The 17,883-nt window shown below is 34.3% G+C and overlaps 1 protein-coding gene across 1 annotated transcript in view; it reads right to left on the bottom strand.

Annotated features, from left to right (window-relative positions):
- The window catches only part of NUDCD1 (NudC domain containing 1), a 110,707-nt gene that overhangs the window by 28,878 nt on the left and 63,946 nt on the right, over positions 1-17,883 (bottom strand). The window contains exons 6-8 of the mRNA XM_037803096.1: positions 17,273-17,477; positions 9,197-9,341; positions 7,990-8,115 (exon numbers count right to left, since the gene is read on the bottom strand). Of these exons, the coding sequence (XP_037659024.1) occupies positions 7,990-8,115; positions 9,197-9,341; positions 17,273-17,477 (476 nt within the window). The remainder of the gene's footprint in view (positions 1-7,989; positions 8,116-9,196; positions 9,342-17,272; positions 17,478-17,883) is intronic.

Consider the following 17,883-nt stretch of genomic DNA (forward strand, 5'->3'; position numbering starts at 1 on the left):
TACTATGTATATACCCAAAAGAAGTGAAAGCAGTGACTTGAACAGATATTAGCATACTGATGCTCACAGCAGCATTATTCACAATTGCCAAATGATGGAAGCAAACTAAGTATCTGTCAACTGATGCATACAGTATATCCATAGAATGGAATATTATTCAGCGATAAAAAGGAATGAAATCTAGATACATGTGATAACATGGAAGAACCCTGAAGATATTATGTTGAGTAAAATAAGCCAGACACAAAAGGACAAATGTTACATGAACTTAGTGATATGAATTAATTAGAATAAGCAAACTCAGAGTCAGAATCTAGAATATAGGTTACCATGGACAGGGTGGGGACAGAGAAAGGGCAGTAAAGGTTTAAAATATACAGGGTTCCTAGCTGGAATGATAGAAACAGTCTAGTATGGATGGTGGTTTTGTTGTACTATATTGTGAACTTAATTAAGAGCACTGAAATACACATTGAATGGGATTCAATGGGGAAAATGTTAGGTTGTATATATGGTATTAGAACAAAAATTAAATATGGAAATCCATGGACTGTCCTACACAGTGAACCCTAAGTTAAACTATGGACTACAGTTGACAGTATAATTACAAATTTGTGCTTTCATCAACTGTAACATGTTCCACACCAATGCAATGTGTTAAGGAAAGGGTGGTATATGGAAATCCTATATTTTATGCATAATTGTTCTGAAAACCCACAACTTCTCTAAGAAAATACACACACCACACACACACATAAGAAATATGAGATATGCAACTAAAATTATTTTTCCTTTCACAGAAATGGAATTGAAGACTACCTCAATCAGGTCCATTGTAGATAATAACAATTGAGTAACTGTACAAATAATTAACATTATTTATTATATTCTCAGAACCCCAAAAGAAACTTAAGTGCCTTCAATGAAATTACACTCATTTTTATAACAAGAAAATTACCCTGATACCTAAGCATTCACCTGCTGGGAAACAATTCTTACTTCTCTTGTGTTTCTGCACATCTTGTAATTCTTTCTGGATTATCATTTCAAAGATATTTGCATAGCAAACAGCCCCAGAAGATATAATCTCTCCCTCCAGAGCAAATGGCAGGATGTTTACCCAGTTTAATATGTCTGTCTCCTGGCCAAAGATCAGACAGGCAAAGTGGCCATCTTCCCATTGCCCTTTGGAAATTTGCAGAGAGAGAAGTGGTCCCAAATGTTTATCACCGGGCTACTGCTGTCAGTAACGCAATGTCCTTTGTCTCTGACCCAGGAATCTTATGCCTTCTATCAATGAACATTATAAATGTGGCAGGCTAACTTGTTATCTTACAAGTAGAGTAAAAATCCCAAATCCATCACAGTTCTTGATCGTTTGGAAGAGGATGGGATGCTGACAACCATTCTATGGCTCTCTGGAAGATGAGTTATGTATCCCAATAATACATATTCTTAATCTTAACTTGCATCCCTGTTGGGTGTGAACCCATTGTAAATAAGACCTTCTGAAGATGTTAATTTTAGTTAAGGTATGGTCCAAATGAATGACAGTGGGCCTTAATCTGGATTACTCAAGTACTTTATAAGCAGAAAAAATTTAGACAAGAAAAAGCCACGGGGAGGAACCAGAAGCTGAAAGTCGGCAGGAACTTGGAAAAGAAAGGAAAGCATATCACGATGTGATGAAGCGGGGGATTCACACCAAGGAAGCTCAATGATTGGTGGCAAGGCAGCACTGTAATGCTGTGAACCCCAGGAGGAATCAAGTTTTCTGGCTCCAAAACTGTCAGCCAATAAATTCCCCTTGTTTAAGCCAATCCATTGTGTGATATTTGTTATAGCAGCCTGTAAAACCAAGTCAAGGGCCTTATGGACCAATTAACAAGCTCTGAGGAAAGTCCATGGTCCATGGGAATATGGTTGCAAACATGTTGACCAAATTGTATAGTTAACTAGGCAATAAATATTCCTCCAATCTAATGCCTGCTAAAGAGGAGGAAGTGTGAAAGTGGTTGCAGCTCAAGGACTAGATGTTTCATAGATAGCTGCCCTAATAGTACCTTGGTGGTTATTAACTCTTCCAGATGAGATCTCCTAGCCAGTCTGACCGTCAGCTTCAGGTCCATCCCACCGTAACACCCAGTACTAAGATTTGTCCTGGAGATAGGTGCCCAATTAGTTACAGAGACACACAATTACAGAAACACACATCTATGCTGAGCATGTAGCAGAGAAATTTAAGACAGCTGTGGATTGGGCACAAAGCAGGCAGACCATAAAAACTCTGGCTGCTTCATTTGGCAGATGAGAGGACAGTGGCATGTAATGCTTGTTTAGGAAAATGGCAATAGCCGTGTTGTCTTACAGCCCAGACCCTCTGTTCTGCAGTCTAATCATGCCAACCTTAGATGCATTCAAAGAGGACAGTAAAAAGTTTTTTATTCATGTTTTTGCCATGGGTCCTGGCTGCAACAGGGGAGTTTGGCCCTCTCATGGGGAGCTTTCTAGATAGGCAAACTCCTGTGAGACACCGTAGATGAGGCTCTCACTAGTAGTCAGGATCTTACTGCTCCAAAAATAGGGTTTACAGTGCTGATGAAGGTAACTCACTGGAGATTGAGAAACTGACCCAAAGAAAACTAGACATGTTCTTGTGGTCAGCCCCATTGCCTTGAAAAGTCCCACAGTTCTTATTTTGAAACTAGGCAAGAGCTTAAGAGATGTTATCATGGTAATTTGTCATTTGTTTTTGACTCAGAAGTTTTATATTTTCTGCCAGCATTCACAAAAAATGGCAGGCTAACTTGTTGAGCTGCAAGTGGGGTTAAATCTCAGAATCTTAGTTTTTGACAGTAACTAGATTTGAAATTTTGACCTTCTGACTTTAAACTTTCCTTTTGGGATCTGTAAAGAAGTCTTACTCTGCTAATATCTACCAGCATGCATGCATGCTAAATTGAACAAATAAATGTGCATGAAAATAATTTTCAGTGTAAAATGTTATCCTTTTTGACAGAGGATGTATGAGCTTCCAGAAAAATTTGTGAAAAATTATTTTGGTGGGGCAGGAAGGAGTAGATGAACTTGGTGGTAAGATTGTGAATCAAGTGAATTATTAAAGACTAATAAACTTATAACTCAATTTTTCAATCTCTCTTTTACTTCTCACTTTGGGGTTGGCTGGGTCATACAGTCAAAATTCTTAAACCTGCAAGTAACTTTCTATATTTTTTAATACTTGTCAATAGGCATTTTGAAGTATTAAAACCTCAACTTTATAAATCTTTTCAGAGTAAATTAGCCTCAATTTTTGAGATTTTGATGATATAACCAGAGTAAATTACATTTCCTTAAACAGAGGCAACACAAATTTATCTTTTTAAATAATGTTCCTCTGTGCAAATCAAGCAGTTGCAAACTGATTCATACTTTTAAATACTTACTATTTATACAGACTTCTCCACTCACCAAAAATAAATCTCAAATTGAAGAGTTAGAGAAAAAATTAGGTCACAGATAAAAATAGTATGACTATTTATCAGATCTCTCTAAGGGTAATAATGTTATAAGCTTGAAAGAAATATTTGAGTCAGTCAACATTTAATTATCTTATTATCTTTTAAGTGTCACTAAAACAGAAAACAAAAAAAAAACTAATGTTAACCAAAAAATGGTCAAAGGGAAAAATCTACAACAATTATGACCCACAAATTATATGCTACATAAAGAGTTGAAAAAAAATAGAGAATAAATAAAACAGCTTGGGCAAGAGCAGATAAAATTTGTAAGCAAAGAGTCAAAGAAACTCAACGTAAAAACATATCTCATGTACCAATTCATACCCATTAAATGGGAAACATAATCACTTCCCCACTTTTGAGGTTCTCTACTCTAACCATGCCAAATTTAGCTGCAATACTTCAAAAGAACTATCTTCTCCAGTTTATTAAATAAATTGCAACCTGTTGGATACAACTGTCTCTCAGCACGTACCATGCCCTAAAATTATAAATACATTATTTACTTGCCTGTTTTCCCCATTTAACTATACACTGTTCAAAGAGATTGTTTTGATTACAGATGTATATCTCCAAAATTTAAAGTAAGTACTCTTACACCTATTTGCTCAATTTTAGCATGTTTACAGTAAAAATGGTGACTGGTAAATGGCTACAACAACTTGGAAAGTACTTTATTCCAAGGTCAAACATCCAACATAAGGAAAAAAAATGTGCAAAGATATTTTTAATGTTGACATTTATAATTTAAAAAAACTAGAGGAAATAGAAATCCATTAGGTAAATGATTATTTATATTTTGAAAAGGAGGAGTAATAAGTAAAATGCTTATGACAATATTAATTTTTTTAAATGGCAGGTTATAAAATGAATTTACTCTGACATAGCCATATAAAAAAGGTTTAAAAACATTAAAAGTGGCATTGCTAGAGCAAGAAACTGGAAAATCCAAAATATCCATCTAAACTGTGTATAGTCACATGATGAAATGTTATGTAAGTCTATGTACATCAAAGTAGTTGGCTCTTATAAGCACAATACAGAAGGGGAAATAGAAGCAAAAAAAATACTGCGATACAATTCGTTTTTTTTCCACCATGTTTAAATTTGTAAGGATGGTAAAATTGCTGTATACATAACAAAAATCATGGTAGAAGCACCAAACCATACTATACTATATTTCCCAGCCACATCCTTACAATAAAGAGAATGCCAGTTTCACTTAAAAATGTCCTTGAGAAAGCTGTAAAAATTAATTTTATTAAATCTTGACCATTGAGAGCATGTTTTTAAATAAACAATGTGACTAAATGGAAAGCAGATATAAAGTACTTCTGCAGTATACCAAAGTACCTTGCTTTTCTGAGGAAAAGCATTTGTGCAATGTTTGTTCCAAGCGCTAAAATAGCTAATTTTTCATGGAACGTCACGTTTACTTGAAACAACAGCAGACTGACCTGGTTCAGTATTGCATGGGACTAATTAAATCTGCCAAATTTAGGGTTTAGTGAGCAGGTCTGCTTGGCTCTCTTACTTCTAATTTATCAATAAAGGTTTTATTTTGGTCCCCTTTTGTCACTACTTGATTTTAATATTTATTATGCTCAATACCAAGAAATGAAGAGACGTATCCTTTATTGGGGGTCTCTCAGGAACCAACAGTAACTACTGATTAATATACTGATACTAAGGTGAACTGAAATTCTTAAAGAGAAGCTAAGTTCAAACAATAGCCTTTTATGATACCATCTAAGAAAGAACAGGTGCCTTCCCCATATAAACTAGGAGGAAACAGTACCTATGAATTATAGCTCCTAAGACTATAGCTTTAGGAAGAGAGGGCAGATTCTTCATTATGAGAACAGTCTACAGTTAATCAGACTTACAAGTCAGATTTAAAAGTGACTTTCTAAACTTTAGCCCAAGTCAGTGAAGAATAGTTGCACGATGGCCCTTATTTACTCACAATTAAAGACTAGATATAGATAAGTATGGGACTTGATGTCAGAATTAGAAAATATCTAGGGGACAAAAACTGCTAGAAAATCTAAGAGCAGCATTGCTTACCTGGGATTTGGATCAAACTAAATAAAACATTCTGACCAGGAACACTGTTTACTTTTCAATTAGAAGAGTGATTGAAGAGGTGTAGGCAAATGTTTTGAGATCCAATATGGGCCTAAAACAATTTTTATTTTATGGTTATCACTGAATCTAAAAATATTAAGCACCTAATATGAATCAGACCCTTTTGTAATGCTGGGAATACTGTGGTGAACAGGATGTTGTCCCTGTACTTTTACAACTTATTGGTAGTGTAGGGTGGTACAGAGAGGAGAGCAGAGATAGAAATTGGATTAATTATAAGAGTAATTACTTACTTTTAGTATATCACAATGGGATTTCTGCCTTCCCACTGGTCCTGAAGTCATTCTACCACATTTGTTTACATAGCCTAGAAATGTTCCTTTTTACCATACCCTTGAGTACTATATGTCAGCTATTTGGTTAAAGAAAGCTGCTAAGTACACAAGTAAGACTAGGAAGGGATAGTGAGTGAGAGGAACAGTTAATAATTTTCTTTTTAACTAATGAGATGTTGGACTGGTAGATAAGTTCCTATGACCCTTCTGACTTTCGTTCCATGAATTCTGCTAAAATACCTTTTACCCCCAAGCCCTGCAAGACAAAGACACATACACCCCAGGTCAAACTTGGCAAAAATTGTCAAGATTTCCTTGAAAAGGGAGATTTAAACCCTGTATCAAAGACTCTGAATAGCCTCAGAATATCATAAGACCTGATTGTTCTTTCCTTTCTACTGCTCTGGCTTGAAGCAAGTCTCCTAAAGCCCTACCACTTCCTGTTTTATTAATCAGATTAAATTAATTTCTACATCTACAGCTCCAAATTAGGCAATGATTTTCTAGGGAGGCCCTTCTCACATAAACAGCTATATAAAGTACATATTTGGGTATATAGTTTTAACTAGTGATTAACAATTTCCTTGAGCAAGAATATCTAATAAGGCTCTAAATTTAAAAAAGAAAAAAAATCTACATCTACAAAGCTGAGGGCCAAGTCCTGGATATATGGAAAATTAGCCAATTTATACTCATGGCAGATCAGAAAGCAAAACAAAAAAACCCAAACCAGATGAATTAAAGAGTTAACTTAAAAAACAAACAACAAACACAAACTAAAAAATTAAATCACTTGATAAAGAAGGGTTTTCCAAGCTCATAACTGGTGGCATAAATCACAAGCAAAACAATCCATAAATCTAAATCACAAGCAAAAAATCAATAAATCTGGCTACCTAAAAATTAAAATCTTCAGTATGTGAAGAAATATACAAAATTCTAAAAATACTTAACAGTTGCTATTTACTTAGAGCTCTTATTATCAGGCAAATGCAGTAATTCAATAATCCTCAAAACAAATGATCAGGTAGATGGATATTACTGTTTCTAATTTACAGAAATTGGTCAAATAACTTGCTCAAATTCATAGAGATTGGAAGTGGTAGAGCTGGGATTGAAACACGTCTGTTTCTGTTGACTTCAGTTGTTTAAACCTTAGCTGTCTTATCTTTCAAAAAAGACTAACCACAAATTGAGAAACATCCTGTAACAATGACAAAAGGTAACCATCCCCCACAATGGATGAACAAGTCACAAATCAGTAAGACACACTAAGACACACAAATGAACAAATTCCCAGACATAAACAGCTAATATATGAAGAGTCAACAGTTTAAAAACGCAGATTAAAATGAGATCCTATATCTTGCATAACAATTAGCAAAAATCAAATAAAAAACCGAAGGTGCAAGTGAGATGTAATGAAGTAGACAACTGCAACCATTATAGGTAAGACTGTAAAGTGGAAAGCAATTTGACAGAGCCTTACTCTATGGCTCATTAATTCCATTCTATAATCTTGATTTAGATAAATACCCCTAAACATGGAAAAGGCTTCATGTAACAAAGAGATTTTTTTAACAGCATCATCATGAATGATGCAATTTAATCTCTAGAACCACTAAATACACAAACACACACACCCCACCATCTCCATTAACATCATAGTATATCTAACCATTAAACCAGAGATTTGAAAAACATGAGGAAATACTTATGTCTTAATGTTGAATGAACAAAGCAGATTTGAAGCTATATTGAATGAGAATCATAACTCTGCAAAAACCATGTAAAAAGCCCATTGAAAGATTAACAATATGCAGTAGTACCAATACAACATTGTTTTACTAGGGTGAAGGGGTTTCAGAAAGATGCTACTTGATAGTGATAAGATTTACAGTATAGCCAATAACTGCCAAGCAAACCACCACAGTTTAACCCAAGGTATCTTTGCAAAACATGTATTTCATCCTTCAGTTATAATTTCACCTGAGTAACTTCTATTTATTCACAAATTTTTAGAAATACCACTACCAAGAACTTACCACATGGGTAGTTTTTAATGTATTGCCATCAAATCTGCATAAACTGGAGCTCTCTTCAAAGAAAATATCACATTCTTCTAATTCTTGAGCATTACAAGGAGGTTTTTCTTTATCTGGGTTTGGATTCTCAAAAAGAAATTAAAATAAATGATAAAGGAATGGATTTCTTTATATCAAAAGACACTGAAATTATAGCAATAAATAAAAGTAATTTCAGACACATAACCAATAAAAATGTAATAAAAAAAAACAAATGCAGAAGTAACAGAATGATGGAATTAGCATTAAAGGACACTTAAAAAGCTAAACTATGTTCCATATGCTCAAAGATGCAAAGGAGAATATGAATATGATGAAAAAGACACAAAAAAGTTTTTAACTGGACTTCTAGATATGAAAATACAATATATGAAATGAAAATCAAAATAGATGGGAATGACAGCAGAAGGAAAGATCAGTGAGCTTCAAGGCATAGCAATAGAGACTATCCAAAATGAAGGAGAGATTGAAAAAAAAAAAAAAACCACAAAAACCAAGAATCTCAAGGGCCTGTGGAATATCAAATGGTCTAATATTTTTCTATTTTTTAATAATACAATTTGGGTTTCCATTCATTTTTTCTTAAATATACAAATACCCCAAGTTATTTTTCCTTAATAGATTTTCTGAAATATACCCTTTCAAAGCAGAACTGTAAATCAGATTTTATGACCAACTTAAAAGACAAAAAGGCATCATAAACCTCACAGTTGACTGAAAAGCATGCTGTCATTGTAACCATTATATTGAATTTGTCAATCAAAATAACTGTACTATGTACAACACACATACATACCCTTTGTGATATTCTAAGATTACATAGAACATTGCAAATAAGTAGATTATTAGTAAGGTAGACAGTAAAACTAATGTTTGTCCCTGCCAACAATGGTCAGTCAGGTCTTACAAAGGAGATGGTACACAGGAGAAAGAGACATCTATATACACATACAGACAGTTCCTGTGCAACATACCCACACATTTATGTATATATTCACATAGTGTATGAAATGAATATTAGAACTGTAAGCTATATTTAAATGTCAGACATTAGCACTTGGACTTTGTTTTTTAAAATAGGAAAAACAAAATACTTGAAAAACATGGTATATTCCTCATGACCTACTTCAGGACCTTTCAGAGTCAAAGCACTATTTCAATTGCTTACCAGTTCCTCAGAGGTCAAATGCATCAAGCGTTCTGCTACTGCAGCACATTGGGCTGAATCCCTTATGAACTCCCCTTGTTTATCACCAACTACTAGCTCTGGCCATGTCAGTCCTTCATTTTTCTTAATCAAGGAAATCTCCAAGCTATAAGTTTAAATGGGAAAAGTGATGCTACGTTAAGCAACTATACAAATTATAAAATCAGTAACATATAAAAAAATCTTCCACAGAAATTATTCCTCTGGTGTCCAGAGGATATTTTACCAAAAATCTTGTTTGTTTTAGCTTTGCATGTGATGGAGAACCTATAATCCAAAGCTAAATAATTTAGATTTAAACAAGAAAGTACCACTGGAAGTTCTTTCAAAGGCTATTATAAAAATAGTGTCTAAAAATTATTTTAGTAAGAATGTGAGGGGTGGATTGAAGAGAAGAATAACTGGAAAAAAAGTGAGACCACCAAGGGAAGTACTGTAGTCCTGGCTGTAATGTATTATTGGATTTAAGTAATAAAGAAGTAAAAGCAGCATGGATGTTATAAGACATTTAATAGGGAGTGAGGGTGGGACGGTCATGTAAAGTAATTTGTAATGGGCCTATAGCTAAAGGGTACCTGTTTGTGTGTGGAGCCAACAATTAACTTCATTTTCACAAACTAGTAGCCATGATTATTAATCTAAAGATTAGGCAGGTTACAACAATAGAAATGTTAATTTTTAGAATGCAGATTTTTAAAACTTGAAAATGCAGAAATTAGAAAAAAATTAGCCATGGTAATTAATACAGAAAAAAAAAAAATGTTAACTGTGGTTAAACCACAATTTCTAAATGCACTAGAAAGGGCCCATCAAGAAACCCTGACACTAAGGACTAATGCAGAAGGAAAGAAAGAGAGAGCTGAATCAGGGCAGACTGCAGACACAGAGAATAAGAAAATTGGTCCTGTGTTTCTCTTGACTATGGAGGAAAACCCAAGTAAGCTGCTTTGGGAGGAGTGGTGGTGGTAGCTGTTCCACAGAGCAAAGCAACCCTGACTAGGTGCCATCTTTGGTACACGTGCACCACACCAACCCATGCCCTGGAACACAACTGCAAGCAAACAACTGCAAGAATACAATAACAACTATTATCATAATTATCAAATAGAACATGCAAATTTATCAGCTATTCTTGTTTCAAGGGTGTTATTTCCACCCCATCATGAAATTGTGACATTTTAAAATTTTATGAAACTACTTATTTTAAGAGACTTTATAAATTAATCTTTCTTATGTAATGAGGTTCTATCATTAATACTGAAAATTACCACCACCATCAATAACATTCACATAGTTATCTTTTCTAAGGAGAGAGTTCATCTTGATAATGATGATGATGATGATAACAGCAGCTTATACTTAACTAACATTTACTATATGCCAAGTGCTGTCTTCAGCACTTCATATGTTTAATTCATTTAATGCTCACCACAACCAAATAAGGTAGGTACTATTATCTCTATTTTACAGGTTAAAAAAAAGGCAGTGACAAGTTAACTTGCCAATTTACTAAAGAGGTCTGGCTCCGAGTACATGCTCTTCACTACAGCACTATGCTGCCTCTCTGAAAAAGTATGTGTGACTAGCTATCAAAGAACTTTTACCCAGTGACCAGAATGTTTACATACTGTCTTTAGTTGCTACCTGAAGATATCTGAAAGAGTGCATACAATTTCGGTTATAAAGAATTTCTGAACCATCATTAATTTGCATACCTAATCAACATACATTTTTAGCATGACTGCATTTCTACATTTTGGAAAGAGAATGCTACCATCCAAGCAAAATGGAGCATATAATGCCATAAATAATAAAGTATAGTTTAACAAATCCAAAGTGAGAGGGAACTAGTATTAACTATTTAAAAGACATGAATAATTTAATCAAGTAGATAAAAATCATGTTTTTAAACCAGTGATACCACCTACATATCACTGTAATTATTATCTTTTGTTAACATAAAATAGTAATCAACCACCTCAAATTTAGTGGAAAAATAATATTGGTCTATGATCATGTACTTATTTGGATAAATTATTTGGATGAGTTCCAGCTAGTCCCTTAGACTTTTGCTAGGTTACTATTGATGACTTACATTTAACAGTTTATTCTAGCTACTTGGCCAATTTATAAATGCTGTCCTCAAATCTCTCACACACTCATAAAATATGATTATACAAAATAGGAAATATGAAATATTTTTAAAAGATCCTTTCAGATAGCTGTGCTTTGATGATATATTAAGAAGTGTAAGTCACCAAAATCTCCATTAATAAAATGAATTCAGGATACCTAGCTTTTAAAGTTTAAAATTTTTTTGAACTAGGTATATATTTCTTAGACTCTCAGGATTATCAAAGACTCACATGGGTCATATTACTACTCAAGAACAGTACTTAATATAAAAATCCTGTCTTTCATGCAACATTAACCAGGTGGTCAAATGATTTAGGTTCTATTTTAAATCAACCAAGCACCTGTTTTCTGACCAAATTTAAACATTTTAAAAATTGAGTGCCTAGTATCTGGCGTGGACGATACCCTTTCGCACACCCGCTGCTAACTGTCTTGGAATGAGTCAGGCAGGGGTTAGCCAAAAGGGAAGAGAAACCATGCCCCTTGCAGCCATCTTCCTGGCGGGCTGGGAATGCTCCTGCCTGGTGCTGGAGCCACAGCCCAGAGCTGCACCAGGAAACCCAGTGCAACAGGAAGTGTTTCCAGCAACGCACATACACGCTACAGTGTCTGGCGTGGACAGTGGCCTTTCGTGCACCCGCAGCTGGTTGTCCTGGAGCTGGGGGGTGGAGTGGTGCAAAAGCAGGGAGATTGGCAGGCCCCATTCAGCCATCCTTTCCGCAGGCTGGGAACACCCCTGCAGGGCCCGGTGGCCCAGAACTTCCCTTGAGGGACGGCATGCACTTGTGACATAGCATAGCCTTCCCTCAGCAGAGGCCCTAGAAGGGCACAGCTTGGAAGAGGGACCCACTCAGAAATCCCAGGGACTCTACACCAATACCAAGGACTTGTGGGTCAGTGGGAGAGACAATCTGTCGTAAGACTGAAATGAAGGTTTAGAGTCTCGGAACAGCCTTAAATCTCCAGGAACACTGGGAGGTTTGATTGTTAAAGCTACCCTCACTCCCTAACCACTCAGACACACACACCCCACATTCAGGGCAGACAGCACCAACTACACATGCAAAACTGGTACACCAATTGGACCCCATGAGAATCAGACCCCCACACACCACAAAGACAAAGTTGGGGAGAACTGGCTTGAGGGGAAGAGGTGGCTTGCAAATGCCACCTGCTGGTTAGTTAGAGAAAATGTACGCCACCAAGCTGTAGATCTGACAAATTAGAGAGAAGTCTCTGAACTAGCATACATATCCTAAAAGAACCCTATCAAGTTAAGCAAATGCCAAGAGGCAAAAAACAGAAAATTTTAAAGTATATGAAAAAACCAGATGATATGGATAATCCAGATCCAAACACCCAAATCAAAAGATCAGAAGAGATGCAGTACTTGGAGCAATTAATCAGAGAACTAAAGACAAACAACGAGACCATGGCACAGGATATAAAGGACATGAAGAAGAGCATGGCACAGGATATAAAAAACATGAAGAAGAGCCTAGAAAAGCATAAAGAAATTGTAAGAGTAAATAAAAAAATAGGTGCTGTTATGGAAATAAAAGAAACTGTCGACCAAATTAAAAAGATTCTGGATACTCATAATACAAGATTAGAGGAAGCTGAACAACGAATCAGTGACCTGGAGTACAACAAAACAGAAAATGAAAGAACAAAAGAAAGAATGGGGAAAAAATTTAAAAAATTGAAATGGATCTCAGGGATATGATAGATAAAATAAAACGTCCAAATATAAGACTCATTGGTGTCCCAGAATGGGAAGAGAAGGGTAAAGGTCTAGATAGAGTTTTCAAAGAAATTGTTGGGGAAAATTTCCCAAACCTTCTACACAACATAAATACACAAAGCATAAATGCCCAGCGAACTTCAAATAGAATAAATCCAAATAAACCCACTCCGAGACATATTCTAATCAGACAGTCAAATACTGAAGAGAAGGAGCAAGTTCTGAAAGCAGCAAGAGAAAACAATTCACCACATACAAAGGAAACAATTTAAGACTAAGTAGTGACTACTCTGCAGCCACCATGGAGGCGAGAAGGCAGTGGGACGACATATTTAAAATTCTGAGAGAGAAAAATTGGCAACCAAGAATTCTTTATCCAGCAAAGCTCTCCTTCAAATTTGAGGGAGAGCTTAAATTTTTCACAGACAAACAAATGCTGAGAGATTTTGCTAATAAACGACTTGCCCTACTTGAGACACTAAAGGGAGCCCTACTCACAGAGAAACAAAGAAAGGAGAGAGATGGAGAAAGGTTCTGTAATATTAGATGAAGAGGCATTTTTAAGCCATATAGTGACCACTGAATATAAGTTTGGCTTTATTATCACCATAGTCATCATAAGACACAACCCTATATTAAATTATTTTAAATTCCATATTTCAGAGAGGAATAAACAGACATTGAAGAATGGAGAACTTATGAAGGAGAAAACATACTTGGTATCACATCCTATTCCATGCTACCATTTCTTTCACTCTATTTCAAATGGATAACTCAGGTTTATGGTATGGCATTCTTTCTGAAACACTAGAAATCAGAAGATGAAGATAATTGCCTCACTTTTCTGAATTGCTGATTGTAAATGTGGTCATCTCACTTAACCTGTATGATGACTCTTAGTTTCCTAATTGATAAAACAGGAATTAGACTAAGAATAATTAAAAACTATTAAATTTAAGTCTGAAAATATAGACTTCTTTTGAAAATCCAAAGGAATACTCCTACTCTTTTTGAGACCACTGAAAAATGTGTATTCTTATGTTTCATTGGTTGGTGTAGATGAGATGCCATTGTCTGGAGATAGGCATGGGCTATATAGAACAAAGGCATATAGAGAGCAGTGTTGGTGAAAATGTCTATTTATATATGGAGAGACATCTGTTATTGTCACTGAACCACTAAATTTAAGTGCAATTATTAACTTCTATTTCATACACTGAAACAAAAGACTATTAATTGTGGACCCAAGATTTGCTATTTATTGCATAGTTAATGGAAATTTTGAACCGTTTTGGCTTCTGAGTTCAGATAGAGGGTTTGGCAAAAAGAAAAAAAAAAGGAAAAAAAAATCTATTTACTCTCTGATCCCTAAGCTTGTATAGTTTACAGTGAGAATTCCTATAAACAAAACAAAATTCTCTCACTGTATTTAGTTCCTTGATTCAGATAAAAATAATTTGAATAGCAAGGGTTATATGTAGGCATGTTTGTAAATATACAAAGGAGGAAGAAGGGGAAGTATTGATCTGTATTCAGATTTATTCTGCAACCTATGTATGGTGAGAATAGTGCAACAATATCCTCATCTGTAAAATTTATAACACGGCCACTATTTGGTGATATCAAATAAGATGACTAAAAATATCTGAAAATTAAATACTATTCTGAAACTTTAAAAAAATAATAGAGGGGCATATAGGGAAAAATATACCTATGGCAAACTAATTACAGTTAGTAGTATTTTAATGTTCTTTCATCAACAGGAACAAATGTACTATACCAATACTATGAGTCAGCAATGGAGGAGGGGTAGTTAGGGGTATGGGAGGATTTGAGTTTCCTTTTTTTTGTCTGTATTTCTTTTCTGGAGTAATGAAAATGTTCTAAAAACTGAAAAAAAAAAAAAAAACTGTGGTGACGGATGCACAGCTGTATGATGGTACCGGGGGCAATTGACTGTTTGATTGTACACTTTGGATCTTTGGATAATTGTATGCTTTGTGAACAGTCTCAATAAATAAAAACAAATTAAAAAAAAATTGAGTGCCTAATACTATTCATTATTCTAACACTGAATTCAATATTACTTAGGCTTGATCAAAATGAAAGAAATTTCATTAATTTAAATGATGAAGGAGTGCAGTTTCTGAGATACTGAGATAACAGATTTATTACAAAGGGTCATGGTAGTGAGGGCAGAGGATTATATTTTTTAAGATGTTTAATCTTTATCTTTTTATATACTCCTTTTACTGAGGAATAATTTATAAATGATAAAATTCACAGATTTTAAGTGTAGTATTTATTGAGTTTGACAAATGCATACTTCTTTGTAACCCAATGAAGCTATTGTCACCAAGAAAGTTTCCCTCTACTCTTTTCCAGTTAATCTCCCACACCCTAGAGGTTAACTACTGTTCTGATTTGTATCACCATAGATTAGTTTTGCTGGTTCTAGAACACTTCATCTGTGAAATCATATTGTATATAATTTGTGTCTGGCTTCTTTCATTCCACATTTCTGAGATTTCATTCCACATTTCTGACTTCTTTCATTACACGTTGTGTATACTGGTAGTTCATTCTTTTTTACTGAAGAGTAGCATTCTGTTGTATGAATATACTATGATGTGTTTATCCATTCACCTTTTGATGAACATTTGAGTTGTTTCCAGTTTTTGGTTTTTATGAATAAAGTTGCTATGAACATACTTGTACAAGACTTTTTTTTTTTTTCTTTGTTTTTTAACATGTTTTTATTTCTCTTGGGTAACTATAACTATCAAGGAGTAGAACTGCTAGGCTTTAAAGCAGGTTTATGTTTAACTTATACTCCTACCAACAATGTATGAATTGCTGGTTGCTTCACATCCTTGTCAATATTTTATATTGTCTATGTTCTTAGTTTTAGACATACAAAGGTATCTTATTCTGGCTTTAATTTGCATACCCGATGACTAACAATGTTAATCATTTTTTCATTTGCTTACTAGCCATTCATATATCTTCTGTTGTGAAGTGCCTGCTCAAATTATTTGACCATTTTTAAAATTAGGATCTTTTTATTACAGATTTTTAAAATGGATTTATTATAAACTCAGGACACAAGCCTTCTGTTTGATATGTGTACTATAAATATTTTTTCCCAGTCTGTGGATTGTCTCTGCATTTCCTTAGTAAAGTTTTCCAGTTTGATGTGCAAAAATTTGTTTTGATACAGTCCAATTTATCATTTTTTCCCTTTAAGCCTAGTGTTTTTTGTGTCCTGAACATGCAATTCACAAAACAAATGTACTAGGCCAATATAAATAAGAAAAATTAATCCCCCACAATTTTCAGAGCTATTAATTATTCCACATCTAAAAATTTATCCTTCATATATACTACTACACATGTGAAATGACATATAAAAGCTATTCACTGTAGTAAAAGATTGGAAACAATCTGAATGCCCAACAATAGGTAACTGACTTTTAAAGATAATATAGTGCAGGTCATACAAAAAATTATGAAGCTATAAAGGATAAAGATAAATGTATGTATTCTTTATGGAAAGATATTCAAGATTTATTGTTGAAAATGAAGAGCAAGATGTATAACTATCAATAATATGTATAAAAATTTTGTTAAAAAAAAGGAAAAAATTTATATGCTGCTTGAATATTCACAAAGTACCTCTGAAACGAAACTCATAAAAATGGTTGTTGGGGTTAGGGAAATGGGAAACTGGAGGGCCTGCATGGGAGGAAGACTTCTCACTATATACATTTTCATATATTTTAAAATCTAGTAAGGAAATGAAAGTTAAAAGAAAAAAATATATTCCTACTAGAAAGTTTAAAAATTAAAATTAACCATTTTCACCAATCAAATTGACTATGATTATGATTATGATTATATCCAGAGTGGGTAATAAAAAAACACTACCATATATTGCAAGGGGTAACTATACTAATAACTTTAACCTTAACTACATTTATCCTCTTTGACCCACTAATTCCACTTTTAAGCATCTGTCTTAAGGATGTAACCAGCAGCACAAATGAATCTATTATACAACTTTGAGTTAACCACTATGGGAATATTAAAAAAAAAAAAAAAAAAAAAGTGAAATAATAAAAATAAAATTTAAATATAAATAAAACTATTAAAAATACCTATTATTCTCTTTAATTATCCATGTACTACTTTCATGATCAATGGATGAATAGAGCTTTCCTTCCAAAAAATGCTGGCCCTTTAGCACAATGCTGATTTGATCAGGCAGATATCGTACTTGAACATCCTCTTTAGTACTGTCAACTGGAAGCTGTAGCGTTACTGTCACATCATCTTCAGTCTGTTGCCAGTAATACAGAGGTTCTATTGGGAAAAGAAAAATGAATTATCTCATAAATATTAGAGACTAGAATACAAAAATCTAACATACAAAAGAATACCTATCTAAAACAATCTTGGCCTATTTTCTAGTGATTGCCTCAAAAAATGTAATTATAAACAAACACAGATAGATTGTTTCTGGGGAATTCTCACTTAGAGAGTTGTAGCAATTGCACTTGACATTTTCCTCTTCCAGTCTTATCTAATGTTTTACAAGATAGAACTCATTAAAACATTAACACAGAAATCCTTGATTCTCATTCCTTCCCTTCCTCTCACTCCCCCCTCTCCTCTCCTCCTCCGGTTTTTCCTTCCTCCTCTCTTAAACACATACAAACATGCACACAGTTATTATCATAATTAAGAAAGAATCATGGAATTTATTCAG

This window comes from Choloepus didactylus, chromosome 14 (genome assembly GCF_015220235.1).
Source record: "Choloepus didactylus isolate mChoDid1 chromosome 14, mChoDid1.pri, whole genome shotgun sequence".
NCBI classification, from domain to species: Eukaryota; Metazoa; Chordata; class Mammalia; order Pilosa; family Megalonychidae; genus Choloepus; species Choloepus didactylus.